This window comes from Odocoileus virginianus, chromosome 30 (genome assembly GCF_023699985.2).
Source record: "Odocoileus virginianus isolate 20LAN1187 ecotype Illinois chromosome 30, Ovbor_1.2, whole genome shotgun sequence".
NCBI classification, from domain to species: Eukaryota; Metazoa; Chordata; class Mammalia; order Artiodactyla; family Cervidae; genus Odocoileus; species Odocoileus virginianus.
Genome location: NC_069703.1, coordinates 33,311,824 through 33,329,836, shown reverse-complemented (window position 1 = coordinate 33,329,836; position 18,013 = coordinate 33,311,824). Strand labels below are relative to the sequence as shown.

The 18,013-nt window shown below is 56.9% G+C and overlaps 1 protein-coding gene across 4 annotated transcripts in view; it reads left to right on the top strand.

Annotated features, from left to right (window-relative positions):
* The first annotated feature begins 1,585 nt into the window (after positions 1 to 1,585).
* HSPG2 (heparan sulfate proteoglycan 2) overlaps positions 1,586 to 18,013 on the top strand; it is a 108,851-nt gene continuing 92,423 nt past the window's right edge. For all 4 annotated transcript variants that reach the window (XM_070458879.1, XM_070458877.1, XM_070458878.1 and 1 more), the window contains exon 1: positions 1,586 to 1,730. In XM_070458879.1, the coding sequence (XP_070314980.1) occupies positions 1,665 to 1,730 (66 nt within the window). In that variant the 5' untranslated portion in view covers positions 1,586 to 1,664. The remainder of the gene's footprint in view (positions 1,731 to 18,013) is intronic.

Below are 18,013 nucleotides of genomic sequence, written 5' to 3'. Positions count from 1 at the left end.
ACACACACACACTCACACATCCCAGTATTCTCTCCACCCATCAGCCTGGGCTGCCCTGGAAATTTTCAGGCAGAGGAGCCCACGGCCTGGGGAGGCCTGGTGTCAGGGCCGTGTGTGCTGTCTGTGGGTCTGCGTCATCAGGGACTGCCGTAAGTCCCAAGCATCTGTGACTGGGGCTTTGGCAGTGTCTGTTTGTGTTTGGGCCTGGGTTGGTGTGTCTCTGGTACCAGGGCTATGATTTATGTGAATCAAAGTTGATCTGTGAATGACAGGAAAATGGTGTGTCAGGGGAAACTCAGTTTCATATAGTGTCCTCTGTAAGGCACTGTGGTTAGTCTGTGAGAAAGTGTAAAAAATGCAGATGCTGTGGACCTGATCTGAAGAACTGACTCACTGGAAAAGACCCTGATGTTGGGAAAGACTGAAGGCGGGAGGAGAAGGGGACGACAGAGGATGAGGTGGTTGGATGGCATCACGGACTGGATGGACATAAGTTTGAGTAAACTCCGGGAGTTGTTGATGGACAGGGAAGCCTAGCGTGCTGCAGTCCATGGGGTCGCAAAAGAGTCAGATACAAGTGAACAACTGAACTGAACTGAGCATGTGAGAAATGTTGGTCTGTATGTGAACTGTGAGACCTTGAGGGGAACCTGAGCGTGAAGACGGCATTTAGCTTTCTACACTGGGATTCACGTATGTGCATGTGTGAAAATGTGACTGTGAACGTGAGCAGCTGAGAGTCTGAGTTGTGTCCAGTGCATCACCTGTAGAGGTGTGGTTTTTCACGGGAGAGAAGGATCTTTTGACTAGGTGGGGACTGTTAGTGCCTGAAAGTTGGGTGACGCAGGTGAGCGTGGACAAGAGTTCACGGGCAGTGGCCCAGCGCGTTAGTGCGTGAGGCTGTGAGTGTGCAGGTGACCTCGGGAGGCCACGTTGGCTCGAGCGTGTGTGACCCGTATAGGAAGGGCGCTGGGGTGAGCGCGTACCATTCTAGAAGGTCCCGGAGAGCGGCCTGCGCGGAGTCACGTCTGCGGAGTGTGAAAGACTGTGAGAGCGGATGGATTTGGGGGTCCCAGGGTCGGTGGGGGCGTAAGAGAGAGGCGTGCACGTGGAGGGAGGGCGATCCCGAGCGCAGGGCGCCGGCCCTGGTCCGATCCCTGACTCCAGGCCGGGTTTGGCGGGGAGCCGGGCTGGGCTGCAGCCCGCGCGGAGTAGTCGGGGCGGGGGCGGGGGGGGGGCCTGGGGGCCCAGACAAAGGCCGGGTTTGGCGGAGCGGCCGGGAGGGGTGAGAGGAGCCCAGAACCCGGGGGCGGTCCGGGGGCGGGGCCTGGTCTAAGGGGCGGGGGCTCATCCCGGGGGCGGAGCCTCCTCCCGGGGCGGGGCCTCGTCCCGGGGCGCGGGGCCTCGTCTAGGGGGCAGTTCCTCATCCCAGGGCGGGGCCTGGTCCTGGGGCGCGGGCCCTTGTCCCGAGGGCGGAGCCTCGTCCCGGGGGCGTGCCCTAGACCCGGGAGGCGGGGCGGGGCGGCCACAGGGGCGGGGCTGCCGCGGGAGGGGTCTGGGCGGCTGGAGCGGGCCGCGCCGTCCCGAGGTCTCTGCCGGCTGGCGAGCGGGCGGCTGCGGGCGGGCGCCGAGCGAGGGATTGAGCGAGCGGAGCGGGCCGGGCCATGGGGCAGCGGGCGGCGGGCGCGCTGCTGCTGGCGCTGCTGCTGCTGCACGGGCTGCTGCTCGCGGTGAGTGTGCGGGTCGGAGAGGCGGGAGGCGCCCCGGGCCCGGCTCGCCGCGCCCGCCAACTTGGCGGGGGCGCCGAGGCTGCGCCGCTGGGGACTCTGGCTCAGGACGGCGGCGCCCGCCAGGGACCCCGGGCTGGCACAGGCCACCGCCACCCTACTCCGTGGCGCTTTCCCGAAGGGCCACCCAGGGCACCCCGCGAGGGTCCGGGGACGGGACCGGCCTTCGTGGGAGTCCAGTGGGTCGCCCGGCCACGTTGCCGAGTCTCAGAGTCGCGCTAGGCATGGCCCAGCCTTGCCATTCCTGGGGGGTGGGGTGGGCAGGCAGAGGAACTTGGAGCAGAGTGGGAACTTGGCTGGGCTAGGACACACCTTTCTGTGCCAGCTTGGAACAGGGGCACTCAGTGGTGATGGGGACTCTATCCATCCTCACGGGATCTTTTTTTTTTTTTTTTTTTACCACGACGTCTGTCCCTTTGGGAGCTGTTCACCAGGCAGGCGCAAGTAAAGAACCAGTCTGGACACCACTGAGTCTTCTGCGGAACACCCACAGGCCCTGGAGTCCCAGAGCTCAGGGATTTGAATCAATCTCTGCTCTTCACTGAGCAACTGTGTGACCTCCAGGCACACTGTTAACCTCTCTGAGACCAACCCACCTGCCTAAGGGGAACTCAGAATACAGGGCCTCAGAGCGCAGGCCTGGGTGGAGTAGATGCAGAAGTGCTTGTTGCTGGGCCAGTTTGTGGTGGACAGTCAGTGGATCTGTCTCCCCAGCTTTCTTCCCAGATCTTCAAGGTGCAGGGGAGGCCTGCTCCTACAGCCCCTTGCCCTGTTCTGAGCTTGGATGGGCCCAGGCCGAGGGAGAGAGGACACTTGGCCCAGAGTGGCTCTCAGGACCCAGTGAACCTGAAGGGCAGGGCGGGGTCATTGGGCAGGGAGCTGGTGGCAGAGGTGGTTGAGGACACATCTGGGGAGCTGGGCCTGAGTGGTGAACCCACAGAGCCAACCCAGCCTCTTTCAGGTGGTCCCAAACCATCCCTGTCCCCTGTTCTCAGAGCCAAGAGAGGGGCTTTTCTAAGCTGGCCCATGTTTACCCAGCAACTGACTCCCTGTCCCCACCTTGCTGGCTCCCTCTCACCTCTGCCCTCCTGAGTCACTCGTTAACCCCCACCCCAAACCTGACCCCTCACTTCTCTTGCCCCACCCACCCCCAGCACCTCACCTCCCCCATCCCCATCCGGGCATCTTCCTTAATTTTCTGTCTCAGCCTCTCACCCCCAAACATCTATCAGGGCCCATCCAGTGGCTCCCCAGTCCTGACCTGAGGATGCACCTCCCAGCACTGACCTTTACTTTTCCAAAAAAGTAGGCAGCAGCCTAGCACAAGGAATGTTCCTTTTCTGACCCTTGCCCAACTCTGCCCCCTGATCAGCGATTCTACTGTGACAGGAGTGGGGATGGCGGGGAGGTGGGGGGATGGTGGGGGGGAGGAACTGTTTGCTGTGAGGGGGAGGAATTTCCACAGAAATTCACGGATTGCAGCCAGAGCTCATTCACTCGTTCATTCACCACGTCTTTGAGCATTTAAACATTGAAACATCTTTAAACATTCCATGACAGGGAGTGAGAGTTCAGGGTTCATTCATTCTGTAGATTCTCGCTAAGCACCGCCTGTGCACCAGTGCATCCAGTGCGCCGTCAACTGGGAGTTTATGGGTGAGCAAAAACAGGCACTGTCTGCACTTCCCCAGAACCGAGATGGGTGAACAGGCAGCTCTGTCATCCTGTGAGATTAGTCTCCTCAGCAGCCACATGGAAACCATCATGGTCCCACCCAAGGCTGGAGGTCGAAGGACTTCAAAAAACTTGGCCTCTGGAGTCTTATGATGGACTGAAGTTTGAATCTCACATCTGCCACTTCCTAGCTGTGTGATCTGGGACAAGTTCTTCTCTCTGAGCCTCAGTGTCCACATCTGTTAAATGGGGGCAAGAAGTCTATGTAAGTTTAAAGCAACGGCAGGTTCCTAGCCCTGTGCTCTAGGCAGCCTTGGGCTTCTCCTTGTCTCCTGCCCTTTATCTCTCCCGGCGCCTTTCAGCTCTTGTCTGCAAGCCCATGGTGAGTGGGCGAGGTAGGACACAGGGGGAGGGGAGGTGGTCCCCCTCACTGGGGGCAGGAGACGAGGAAGCAGTGGTCTGTGATTAAGCGTGGGAGTGATTTCAGTTCAGGGCAATGGGGGAGGGGGCCAGGTCCCGGTGACTCAGGGCCTGCCTTGGCCTGCTGACCCCCTTCCTTCCTCCTGGGGCCTTAGCCTTTCCTTTCGTGGGGCCAGCCCTGCCAAGAGACAGGATTCTTGAGGGTGATTGTGGTGTTTTCCAGCACTCAGGAGGGAAGTCTCTGAGATACCTGTTTCCTGCCTCCGCTGGGTTGGAGGAGCCTCCCCCGCCCTCAGGGCCTGAGTTACCTCAACCCTCCCCTTGACAAAACCAGCTGCCCTGTCCTCCCCCACTTGCTCCAGGTCTGCCACCAGGAGGGGCTTGTGAGTGTGCCCTGGAGATTTCCAGAGCTAGTCTGTCCGCAGTGGGAGGCGGAGACTGGCGCGGGAGGCAGAGATGGATGCCCCCCTACCCCACACGTCCCGGCCAAGCTCCTGGTGTCTGGGGCGTCCTGGCCCCCGACTGGCTCAGCCCGGGCCTGTTCGCAGGCTGAGCGCAGGCAAGTTGGGATCTGCGGGTCTGAGGCCGGGCCGGGAGACGGATGGAAGGAAGGTGGCAGGAGGTGACTGGGTTTGCAGCGGTGGGGAGAGTGGTCTGGGGGTTATTACCAGGCCAGATGAAATCACACGGATATCGTTGGTGTTTGTCCACGCCCGCTGTCGTGCGCCAGGCGTGAAGTTTCTCAACAGATCCTCGATGTTGTCCCCTCAGTCAGGACCTCCCCACACTCCCCGCATCGCTCATGTCAGACCCCAGCCCCTGACTTAATCCGGCCCCACAGCCCTGCAGATCTAGCCCCTGCCTGCACCCCCACTGCTGCCTCTTGGCTGTCTCCTTCTGCCCGCTTCGCCCTTGCTCGCTCCCTCCAACCACACCAGTCTCTGTTTCTGGACCGTGCCAGACACACTCCCACCTTAGGGCCTTTGCATCTGCCGTTCCTTCTGCCTAGAATGCTTGTCCTGCAGATATCTGTGACCCTGTGCCTCGCACCTCCCCAGCCCCTGACTGCCCTGCCCAATGCTCTGCTCTGCTTCTCCTCGTCACTATCCGATATGTATCTATTTACCTGATTACCTTCCCCTCTCCCCCCGGGTTAATCTTCAGAGGAGCAGAGCCTTCTCTGCTTTTGTTCACTGCTGCTGGATCCTTAACGCCTGGCCGGTAGTAAATACGCAGTAAATACATCTGTTGAATGAATTAAGCTGGAGCTACTAGTACAGCCCTCATTTGCTAAGCAGAGAAGACTGAGGCAGAGAGATTGTGTAACTTGCTCCACCATGGACGCACCCTCTACTACTGGCCGCACGAGCCAGGCTTTGAAACCACACGCCCTGCCTGCATCCTTGCTGGCTTGGAGCAGGCAGGCAGGCAGTAGGTGTTGATAAAACTGTCATCACTGATGTTGATAAAAGGACTCAGGTCCTAGGTGGTGCGGGGGGCTTCCTCGGGCAAGGAAGGACGGGGTCTGGCTTGGGGATAGAGGCATTCAGGATGGGTGTGCCGGAGTGTCCCCGGGGCCTCCTGGGGACACCTGTCCTGGCGGGAGCAAGAAAGACTTAACTCTAGGACAGTCATTTGTGGGCTTACCTGTGTGTTCGTAGGTTTGTTAATTAATTTCCCCACCAGTATTCCCTGAGGCCCTACAGTTGAAATAAGCCCGAGGCCTTAAGGCCTCGAGTGGGCCAGGCCGGGCCCTTCCCTGTGTGGAAAGTGAGGGGGAGAATGGCTCAGCGCCCTGCATGGAGCTCTCTCTGGGTTCCCCTGGCTGTTCCCCGGGGGGCTGAAGGTGTTGGGTGAGTCTGCAGAGGCCTCAGGGCAGCCTGGCCTTGGGGGAGGGAGGGTGAGGGGCCGCCCAAGATGTGGAAAGATCTGGAGCGATGATTCAGAAGCCACTTGGAGGCCAGGCATGTGGGTTCTGGACCCTCAGACCACTGGGGGCATGTGGGAAGAACTGACTCCCAGCGCTGGCCAGTTGCCCCCACCCCAGCCCACTCCCAGGGCTCAGGCTGGAGGCGGAGAGGACGAACGTGGCCCCGTCCCCTAGCAACCTTGCAGGGATCTGCGGAGTTCACCCCCTTGCTCCCCGGGCCCGCTCTGGCCTTCCCCCCATCTCCCTCCTGCCAGGAAGCAGGAGGTTGGGCCGAGGGTCCCGGCCCTGTGGGAATGTTGCCCCAAGCCCGGCCTTGGCCCCTGCAGCCCCCTCCTGCTCCTAGGGCCTGGCTGGGGCTTGCTGGCCACCCCAGCGCCCAGAGCTGGCTGACTGAAACCCAGAAGAATGTGTGGAACTCGCTTCGCGGGGAGCCGCCAGCTTCGCTGCCCAGCCTGGTGGCGTCAGGTCCATGTCAATAGCGGCCTTGAGCAGGGAGTGGCTCATGGCTGCTGGGGGTGGCTGGGCCAGGGGCACCGTCATGAAAGCCCTGGGAACAAGGTGACTCTTTGAGGCCAGGGCATGTAGGGCTTTCAAGTCTCAGCCGCCCCTAGAACCCACCCTCCCCTCCCTTCCCACCTGTGCCAGAGCTGCAGGGATCCCCAGATCACCCTGGGTCGGGTGGACCTGTGACATCGTGAGAGGTCCTGAGGATCAGCTCCTGGCCACCTGCCAGAGCCCAGTCGCTAAGCCACAGAGGAGTGAACCCCTTTTCTCTGTTGCGCTGGATTTTCGGGGATGTCTGGCACACAGAATCTGGCAGTCTATATTGATGAATGAATGGACTCTGATGTGTGGGATTCAGTATTCTGTAACCTGACATCCCTCGGTGTTAGACTCAAAATTCATTGCACAAATATCTATTGAGCATCTTCTAAGTACCTGACCCTGTACCTGCCGAGGTTGTAGCAAAGAACAAAAAAGTCCAGTTCCCTCCCCTCGAGTAACTTGCATTGTAGCAAGTACAGGGAGACAGACAGTAACTATATATGGCAGGTGGCGATGTGTTTGGAAGAGAGAATCCAGCAGGGGAGAGGACAGAGTAATCTGCAGATCACTGTGCAGAGGTGTGCTGGGCCTATCTGCACAAAATACTGAGGAATTTCCCAGGTGGCGCCTGCCAGTTCAGGAGACATTAGAGACACAGGTTCAATCCCTGGGTCAGGAAGATCCCTTGGAGGCAGGCATGGCACCCCACTCCAGTATTCTTGCCTGGAGAATCCCATGGACAGCGGAGCCTGGACGGCTACAGTCCATAGGGTTGCAAAGAGTCAGACACGACTGAAGCGACTTTGCACACACACACATGGCTGAAGCAGCATGAGTGAGGGTTGGTAGGCAGGTCAGCCGCTGGAAGGGCTCTGGATCTGCTTCTGGGTGAGAGGAGCCATCTCTCTGGTTGCTATGTGAAGACTGTGTGGGCATCAAGGCCAAAAGCAGGGAGGCCGTGACCCAGCCCTTCAGTGATGCCTTTCGGCGATGGGAGCTCTGAACCAGGGAGGTGGGAGGAAGGGGTTGAATCCTGAGTGTATTTTGAAAATAGGATTGTGCTCGCTTTGGCAGCACATATACTAAAATTGAAAATAGGATTGACAGGATTTGTTGATGGACTGGGCGTGAGGGGAGGGGACAGAAGGAGAGGCATTGGATGTCTCTAAGTTTTGGCTTGAGCATCGGAAAGATGAAGCTGCCACTAACTGAGGTGGGAGGACTCCAGCAGGAGTAGGCCTGGGAGGAGGACAGAGACCGGCAGGAGATGGAGGGGACCTGGGGGGTGAGGACAGTGTTGGACTTGCAGCTAGGGCATCTCTCTGCCCCCACTCCCAGTTGGAGCCTTTGCATTGGCCTGTAGGGGCAGGAGTGGGATTCTTGCTGAACGAAGCTACAGACACTGATCCTTGGGAACCCCCCAGCCTAAGTTCAGAGCTTGTATATTTATGTGTTTAATTAGAATTCACTGTCTTCGCCACATGGAATGGAAGCGCCATGAGGGCAGGCACTCAGTTTTGCTCACTGCAGTTTGCCTAGTGTTAGGCTGCTGGGCGATAGTAGGTGAACACTTATCAAGTGAATAAATGGATGGCCTTGAAGAAGTCAGCAGGCCAGGAAGACCCAAGTTCCTTGCTAGGCTTGGGAAGGGGCTGCTCCTGGTCCCTGGACACAGGAGAACTCTTCTTTCCAGCTGCTGCTCTCAGCTGAGACTTGAAACGTGTAGGACAAGCCAGAGTGTCCACCTGGCCATCCTCCCTTGTCTGCGCTCTCCCTGGACTCAGAGCCCCTTTCTCTGGGCAACATGGTCAAGGGAAATGTGTGGGCTCAGGGCATCCTGCCTTCGAGTCTTGGCTCACCCCCACCTGGCTGTGTGATCTTGGGCAGGTTCCTTCATCTCTCTGAGCCTCAGGTCAGAAATAGGGATCACGATGTCTGTGTCCCAGGTGCATATGAGACCAAGCAGATGCCTACCTGGAACGCTCCAGTGTTTGACAGTTGGTGGCTGTTTTATTAGCCCAGTTCCTGCTGAGGGCACAGCCAGAGTGCTCTTTGACTCGGGGTTCCCAGTGCCCAGCCTGACACACCTCCTCCTGGTCACAGCTACTGCCATCTGAGCCACGGCCTGCTCTGGACTTGTTGAATGAATGACCAGGCTAAGGGATCATCCCTGCTCCCTCTGCCTGTCTTTCTCAGTCCGTGAGCCCCGGATGTAGCTGCATCTGATCGGTCACCAGCCCCGCCTTCCCCCACTGAGGCCACAGCTGCAGGACAGAGTTCACCCTAACTGCTCCTTCCTGCAGTGGAGAGGGAGGGGGGCATGCCCCAGGGTGTGGCCTGGGAAAGGCTGGAGCCTGTGGACACCGTGTCCCCTTCACAGATGTGTGCAGTGGGTGGGCTCTGAGCATCAGGAGGTGTGGCCAAGCAGCTCCCATGGGAGCAGAAAGATGTTCCTGCATCTTAACAGGAATGGTGGAGGGGGGGCTTCCTGGGACTCCATCTCCCACCCCCACCCCCACCCCCACCCACTGGAGGAGGCAGGACCTTGCCCAGGGAGCCCTGGGGAATCCTGTAGCAGGTCCGTTGCGGGGTGGTTGCGGTTGCACAACTTTAAATCTGGCTCCCCTGGCCTCTCGGAAATAGCAGGACTAAAGGGAGGCTCTCCCCGCCTCCCTGAGCCTTTAGCCTTGGGCTGCTGGGTAGAGACCTGCCCCTTCTACACTGGAGGGAGTCGGGGGCACACGTCCACGTGTGTTATTTTTTACCATTGGTGTCTTTTCCCCCATCCCAGGCTATGGGGGTGGGGAGACAGGCTGGGGCTGGGCAGGGGGAGGGGTGGGGGGAACTTGAAAGGTGGCCTAGGATGACCCCACAGATGCTCTCCTGGGGTGGGGCTGGGAATTCCCAGCTGCCTCTGGCCCCTTTCCAGCCCACCTCCGAGCGCCTGCCCCCACCTCTCTGTCCCCCGCCTCCCCAAACTCACCCCCAAAGAGCCAGCCTTGCCTCCCGCCCCCGCTCCACTGCCCCAGGTCTTGGCCTCCCCTCCTCACCCCAGCTGACTCATCCATCTCCTTGTTTGGCATTTCCAGTTTTCAAATAGTTGGGAACTGGGATCATATCTCTTCTTGGATCCCTCGCTGGGCTGGATGCTCTGAAACTCTGGCCCCATAAATCGCAGCCCCAGTGGCCTGTCATTTAACAGCTCTTTTTCCCCTGCTGCCGTTTGCTGTCCTGTGACCCTTCGGCCAGAGGAACAGAGACTGATGATTTCTTGAGGACAGACCAGTCTCTGTGCCCTGGGACTTCCAGGGTGCCCTCCCCAGGGACCTCAGTCACCCAGGTCATCAGCCAGCGCACCTTCTAATTAAAAGTCACCACCCTCTCTTGACCAAGGCCAGGCTGTCTCTGACATTATCCTATATAATCCAATCCTCACAGCAGTTTTTAATCTTTTTCTAAAGTTTATTTGGCTGCGCTGTGTCTTAGTTACAGCGTGCAGGATCTAGTTCCCCAACCAGGGATTGAACCCCGGCCCCCTGCATTGGGAGTGCGGGAGTCCTACCCGCTGGACTGCCAGTGTAGTCCTCTCGCAGCAGTCTTTTTGATGTTAGCATTATTCTCTCCATTTTGCAGAAGGGAAAGTTGAGGCACCAAGAGGGAGCATGGCTGGCCCAAGTCATTCGTTCAGTACATGGCCCAGCTGGGAGCAGAGCTCAGGTTGTGTGACTCCAGACTTGTTGCCCCTTCCTGAGGGTCTGGCCTATTCTGGGGAGAGAGTGGATGATCTAGGAGGGCTGGCATAGTTATGGCAGCCTGCCTGGAGGAGGTGGACCGGGCTGGCCTTGGCAGAGGGTACAGCAAGCAGCGTATCTGCCATTTGGGCTTATCCAGCTCCTTCCCATTCTCAGACTTGGGTGCCTTTTGCCCCTGAGCCTCCAGCTCAGTTTAGTGACAACATTCCCCAAGGAGGTGGGTTTGACTTTCTTGGGGACTGAGACCCTTTGGAACCTGGATCCTTCTCAATTGGGTCCCAAGCTCCTTTTGGGATCTGTAGGTTTCACTCTGTTTGGAGTTCGGTAGATTTTTGCTGAGTGGGGCCTGCTCTCAGCCAACCCTGTGCCCACGTCTCTAGGGACGCAGCCGGGAGCAGAATCTATAGACAAGTCCCAAACTGTGTCGTCTGACCATCTTTGCGCAGCAGAGGAATCAAGACTTCATCCATGCATTCACTGCTTCACCCATCCATGGCCTGAAGGCCAGCTGTGCACCAGACATTGTGCTGGTGTTCTGTCTGCATTATCAGCTTTCCTGCGTAGCTGGGATTATGCCTCAGTTTTCCAGATGAGAAAAGGCCCAGAGGAGAGCAGTGACTTGCCCAAGATCACACAGCCAGGCGCAGGGGAAGGCGGGCATTGACGCCAGCTGTGTCGATGCCCCTGGAAGAGGTCAGCATCGTGGCCCCTACTCTCCAGCAGCTCGGGGTCATGTTGGAGAGGTAGGGCTCACGAGTCACAATCACCCAGCTCGATTCCAGTCTAGACAATAGCGGATTGTCAGGGAAGAAATCAATTTGGCATGAGTTCTCTGGAAAGACTTTCTGGAGGAAGTGGGGCTTTAAGAGCAAGGAGGATTTGGCCAGTGGAGGAGGAAAGCGTTCGGGGCAGGGGGCCAGAAGCTGTCCCCGTCGTCCCTGGGTTTGCATTGTTGTCCAACGTGTGAGCAGGAAGGCCCCGGCCTGCTGCTGGAATCATTAACGCTGGGAAAGAATGCGAGGAAGTCACCAAGATAGCTGAGGTGACATGCCTTCCAGTCCACCGCCTGTGACTGGTCAGATCAGGAGGCAAGAGGTCAAGGCCTGGGCTTCTACTTGGTTGCCAGCCAACTAATGACCCTCTTCCCTGGATCTCACCCTTCCTACCTATAAAATGGGCTCCTTTCTTGCTTTTGGGCCACTTGCCGACTCATAGGAAGGGGAAGTTGAGTTCTTGGAGACAACGGTTAGCTTGGCCTCAAGACTTAGTGGCAGCTACCATGTAAATCCCCCCATCTTACCCATCTCATGTCTCCCTTCACTGACTCCCTGCCCACACGTACCGGGCCCTGGGCTAGGAGGAGGAGCAGGCTCCCCGCTCCCTTAGACTCTCCTGATGCCTCTCCTGTCCTCGCTTGTGGGCCTGGGGTCCCTCCTGCCGTGCTCAGTCCACATTAGCTCAGCTGCCGCTGGGCTGAGATCCAGGGACCCTGTCAATGTCTGTTTAGCCAGTGAGCACTCAACTAGGAGTCATAGGATTGCCGTACTGCTGGCCCTGTCAGTGTGATCCAGGGTGAGTCATGTAACTTCTCTGAGGCTGATTTCCCCAGATGCAACATGGGACTTTTCATTCATTCATTCAGCAGACATTTATGGAGTGCCAGCCCTATGCCCAGCCTTGTGTTGGGTGTGAACAGCAAGCATGGTTGGAAGGAGCTTCTAGTTTGCTCAGGGAGATTAGTCAATAAAGGGGGCTGCTTTCAAGGCAGAGTCTTCTAAGAGCTCAGGAGCAGCTGTTCAAGGCCACACGACCTCTAGGGGACATCGGGGGTCTTTGTGACTTTGTCTCTGTCCCCATTTGTTATTCTAGTTATTATCTGTTTCTCTCCAGGAAGCTTGTGGGAAGAGGGGTCTTGGGGAGACAGCCCCCCCAATCCCTGCTTCTGGGCTAGGACAGGGGAGAAGATGCAGAGAGGGGAGCAGGCTGGTTTTGCCGTGAGTCTCAGCTGAGCTCATGGCTGGTGGGAATAGCTAGGCTTATTTATGCTGAGCCTGGTTATATTGCTTCACTTATTTTTGTCTGTTTATCTGGCTGTACCAGGTCTTGTTTGCAGCACGCAAGACCTTTCAGTTGCAGTGTGCGAACTCTTATTACTTGCAGCATGTGGGATCTAGTTTCCTGATCAGGGATCTAACCCAGACCTCCTGCACCAGGAGCGTGGTGTCTTAGCCACTGGGCCACCGGGGAAGTGCCTGGTTGTTTTGATTTAGGAGAGATGGAAGCTGCCACTGGAGTTCAGCTTTGCGGTCCTGAGGGGTTGAGTGTGAGGAGCAGGGCTGAACCTCCTGCTTTCCACTTTCCATCCTCTTTTCTCTCCCCCAGCTCTTCTGGGGACCTGGAAGGAGGCAGAGATCAGCTCAAGCCTGGATCTGATTTGAAGCAGTGGGAGGAAAAGGGCTTCCCTGGTGACTCAGATGTAAAGAATCCGCCTGCGATTCCGGAGATCTGGGTTCGATCCCTGGGTCGGGAAGATCCCCTGGAGGAGGGCATGGCAATCCACTCCAGTATTCTTGCCTGGAGAATCCCCGTGGACAGAGGAGCCTGGCGAACGACACAGTCTGTGGGGGTTGCAGAGTCGGACACTTGAGCGACTAAGTACCAGCACACAATGGGAGGAAAGGGTTAAGTCGGCCTGGTTTCTCACCTCCTGGGTGGGAGGAGGTGGGGAGGGGACAAGGACTGGGAGGGCTGGGGCAGGAATGTGTGATAAGATCAAAGCTTCCAGCCTGCTGGGGCCTCACCTAGGTTTCACCTGAGAAGTTGAAGGGAATTCTCTGAGTGACCTACTGGGGGAGGGGGCGTGCAGGTCCCACCCCCCACCCTCACACTGGCCTCAGGTGCTGGAAGCCCCAAGGGCCACCTTTACTTGGCACCTCCAGACACGGGGGCCACCCTGCCTACCACCCCCACCTGCTTTCTCACCCCTGGGGTTTCCGAGCAGGACTGAGAGTCTCCTTTATGGGGCCTGCTGTGCTGTGTGCTTCGGTCGCCCAGTGGTGTCTGACTCTTTGCGACCCCGTGGACTGTAGCCCGCCAGGCTCCTCTGTCCTTGGGGATTCTCCAGGCAGGAATACCGGAGTGGGTTGCCATGCCCTCCTCCAGGGGAATCTTCCCAACCCAGGGATGGAACCCAGGCCTCCCACATTGCAAGTGGATTCTTTACCGTCTGAGCCACCAAGGGAAGCCCATGAATACTGGAGTGGGTAGCCTGTCCCTTCTCCAAGGGATCCTCCCGACCCAGGAATCAAACCAGGAAGCCCTATGTGGCCCCCATCAGTTAATTCTGCAGGTGAGGAACTTCCCTCGTGGTCCAGTGGTTAAGACTCCTAGCTTCCACTGCAGGGGGCATAAGTTTGATCTGGGAACTAAAATCCCACATGCCACGCTAAGAGCACACCCCACCCCACTCCCGCCCCCATCCCCCAAAATAATTCTGCAGGTTATGCTTTGAGACATTGTCGTGAGCAGGAGGCACAGCCCTGAGTCCTGTCCTGGTTCCTTACTTGTCGCTCTATGACCCTGGGCTGGTGAGTTAACCTCTCTAGCCTTCAGCTATCAGCTGGGAATGGTAATAACCATCTTTGCCGGGTTTTAGTGAAAATTAGACATTGTGTAAATCACCTCCAGCCAGATCAGGCAGTTGGTGTATGACAGGAATTATTATTTTGTGAGTTTTCTTTTCCTCCCTTCATGACTTCCCCTGGTACTTTGTCCTGGGTAAACCTTGGGGCTTGGTTTTGTTCAGCCTCTCCCTGCCCTTCGACGGGGCTTCCAGCCCCAGGTCCATCCCGATGTCCAATGCTCTCCACTGATGGATCTTCGTGATTTGGGGTAAGGAGCATTACAAGAGGGGCTCTGAGTGATGAGGCCCCAGATGCTTCTAAGTGCCCCCCCAGGCACCTGCTGGGCCCCCTGCCCTAGTGCCTTCAGATTAGGTCTTTCTTATCCCAGTCACCCCTGCCCTGTACCAGGAGCCTCAGTACCCTGGTACTGTGGCTGGGAAAGTGGCCCCAGAATTCTTCAGGTAGGAAGGGGCCTGGAGTTCCTGGCCGTTGGGGGGTGCGATGCTCTGCCCTGGTTAATGATCACCCTGTGTGTTAAGAGCGCGGGGGAGTCGGGGGAGGCCCGCCCTCCCAGCTCCTTAACCACTGGTTGCGCCTGAGGTATGTCAGCCGTTGGGAGTCCCCTGCGTGAAGCTGGCAGCCTTGCTCTGGGGCACGTGGGGTGAAAGGAGCAGGCAGTAGGGACTTGGAATCCCAGCTTGACGGGCAGCCTCTGCCCCTGGAGTTCTAGGGACGGACTTAGGGCTCACACAGTCTGTATGGAACGTGAGCCAGGGTATATCTGGCCCCTGTGGTTTGACATCAGCCACGTTAGCAGGCCCCGTCCAGCACCAAAAACCCCCTTCGCTCTTCTTGCGGGCGCTGACCCTGCAAAGGTGTCCCAGCTAGAAGGCGGCAGATGGTTAGGGCTCTGGGGTGGCTGGGCTTGGGTTCCAGTCCCTCCTCTGCCTCCTCTGGGCTGTGTGACCGGGGGCTCGTCTCTGCACTTTTCTGAGCCCCCGTTTCCTCTTCCGAAACAATAGAAGATGAAATCCCTACTTTGCAGGTGTCAGTGAGCCAAGGTGTGGGAAGTATTGAGCTCATAATGAATACCTGGGGAATGATCACAATCCTTCCGACTATAGTTTTTATTATTAGGAAAAAGTGAAAGTTGAATCCCAGACTTGGGTAACCAGGGCAACATTTGGAGGCTTGGGGCCAGGGAAAGGAATGGGGAGCTCCCGGGAACACACATGACAGAGTGTCCCAAGAACACGTAGGAGAGAGTGTCCGAGGATCGTCTGTGAGCGGGCTGGAAGGACGGGGAGAAGGGGGCATCTGTCTACCCCAGGCCCACCTCGGTCCTCCCAGCCCTCCCTCCTCCCTGGGCTGGGTCCCGAGGCTGGCGCCGGCCCAGAGTGGGGGAGGAGGGAGAATTGTTTATTTTGATAACATTAGGGCATTTTACCCCCACTGGCAGCTGCTATTTTGAGCAGTCCAGAGAGCAGGGACTATGGTTAAATTAGGTAATGTTGCTCCAGAAGGAATGTGTGAAGCAGTCAGGCCGCGGCTGCAGGGAGAACTCAGTTGGTTCACTCCATATAAAATGAAACTGCAGCTTGGAAAAGAGCAGCGTGGGGCCGCTTTATAAGGCGATGGAGGGGGAGGCTGCTGGAGGCTGCCGCTGGGGGAGTGGAGGTGATGGCCCAAGCCCTCTCTGGGGGGAGCCTGGGCTTATGTCCAGAGGCCTGGCTGGCCCAGCAGGGGCCAGCCAAGGGGCAGAGGGCAGGGTGGTGTGTCCTCACCGGAGGTCTCTCTCAGTGCCCCCGAGGTGGGGGTAGGGGGGCTTGGGGTGGTGTGATGCACGGGAAGGGTGGATCTTGACTCCTGCTTCTGCCTGCAGCCCAGGCCTTCTGGCTTGACCAAGTCTCTCAACCTCGCTGGACCTCAGGGTCCCCGGGGTGAAACGACGGCCCTGATCCCCTCGGGAACACGTCTTTAGAAGAGAAAGTACAGCTAGCTTTCACTGAGGCCTGCTGTGTGCACGTGCTGTTCTAGTCCCTCTTGGTCCACGTAACCCACGGCTTGGGCCTCACCTGCGAGCTTGTTGGGAATGCAGTCTCAGGCCCCACCCAAGCCTACTGAACCTGAGATCCAACGAGATCGGGCACACTCAGGGTGGTATGACCATAGACTAACTACTGAACCCCAGTCTGTACACTAACAAGATCCCCTGGTGAGCCCCCTGCGTGTTAGAGATGGAAAAAGTTCCACTTGACATGCATTGTCTCATTTTATCTTGAAAACCACCCCCATGATGTAGGAGTTATCATTTGACAGCTGTGGAAACTGGGGCCTGGAGAGATGGCCAACGTAAAAACTCTATCAGTGTGGATTCTCTTTCTATTCTCCTCCCCCTTCCCCTCTTTTGGTCTGGGCTGGACCTGGGGAGAAGAATGGGGTGTCCAAGCTCTTAGTAGGACTGGAGAAGGTCAGGCGTATCGCTTGCCTTTGAGACTTAATCCATTCACCCATGGGGTCAGCTCTGCTGGCCCTGAGTCATCTCCCCAGAGTCATTCTGCATTTCGCGTCCTTGGAGGAAGGTGAGAGCAGGAACGGGTTCTCTGCTCTGTCTGTGGCCACCGCCTGGCAGCTTGGGGAGCAGGGGGGTTAGGGTAGGAGCTTCCCTGGGCTTGGTTAGGGTCACCCCTTCTATCACTGGTACTTTTGGGACTGAGTCAGTCTAGCAGCAAATATTTGGAGGAACATCTATGCACCCAGTTCAGTTCAGTTCAGTCGCTCAGTCATGTCTGACTCTTTGCGACCCCATGGACTGCAGGACACCAGGCCATGCTGTCCATCACCAACTCCCAGAGTTTGTCCATCACCAACTTCCCAGCCCTGGGGAAATACCTTAAATTTCTCCCAGTTCTTTAGAGTCTTCATTATACAGGGGGGAAAAAGCATTGCTGGAGTTTGCTTTTTTTTAAAGTTAATTATCATTGGCTGTGCTGGGTCTTCATTGCTGTGCAGGTCTGCTCTCTGGTTGTGTACACGGGCTTCTCGCTGCAGCGGCTTCCCTTATTGTGGCGTGCAGGCTCTAGAGCGTGGGCTCGGTAGGTGTGGCGCACAGGCTTAGTGGCTTCGTGGCATGTGGGATCTTCCTGGACCAGGGATGGAACCCGTGGTTGGCAGGCAGGTTCTTAGCCACGGGACGACCAGGGAAACACAATTTAGCAATTACTATGTGCCGCATGCTAGGCTCAGCACTGAATTTGCATTACTCTGTTATCTGTGTAATTTCGCTTTCAGTTTCCTCTATAAAATAGGGAGAGTGATATTGCTAGTGTTACCTATCTCATGCGGTTGTTAAGAGGAAAGTATTTGTCAAGTGTCTGGTGCATGGTATTTGTCAAATAAGTGTAATAATTACAAATACGCCCCCAAAGGTGGGCACTTTCGTTGCCCCCATTTGACAGTTGTACAAATTGAGATCCAGAGCAAGGGAGGGACTTGCCTGTCAGGATCACAGATTAGGGTAGAGCCCTAAGAAACTGAGTCTCCAGACTTCTGAACCACTATGTTGTTGCTGTTTAGTTGCTAAGTTGTATCCAACTCTTTGCGACCCCATGGACTGTAGCCTGCCAGGCTCCTCTGTCCATGGGATTTCCCAGGCAAGAACACTGGAGTGGGTAGTCATTTCCATCTCCAGGGGATCTTCCTGACCCAGGGATCAAACCCGGGTCTTCTGCATTGGCAGGCGGATTCTTTACTGTCTGAGCCACCAGGGGAGCCTAAGCCACTTATTCCGGAGAAGGCGATGGCAGCCCACTCCAGTGCTCTCGCCTGGGAAATCCTGTGCACGGAGGAGCCTGGTGGGCTGCAGTCCACGGGGTCGCTGAGAGTCGGACACGACTGAGCGACTTCACTTTCACTTTTCGCTTTCACGCATTGGAGAAGGCGATGGCACCCCACTCCAGTGCTCTCACCTGGAAAATCCCGTGGACGGAGGAGCCTGGTGGGCTGCAGTCCATGGGGTCGCTAATTCTCAGACACGACTGAAGCGACTTAGCAGCAGCAGCAGCAGCAAGCCACTTATTCAATTCAATTTAGTAAGTATTGTTTATTATCCACTAGTTTCTGCTTGGTATTGGGAAGTGTCTAAGGGTTAAATATCTATATATATAGTTAATCATATGTAAATATGATGGAAAAAACTCAACCTGGTGTTTATCCCCAAAGAACTTTGGTTCTAACAAGAGAGTAGAACCCTTTACTCAAGTTACTATAATTAAGACCAAA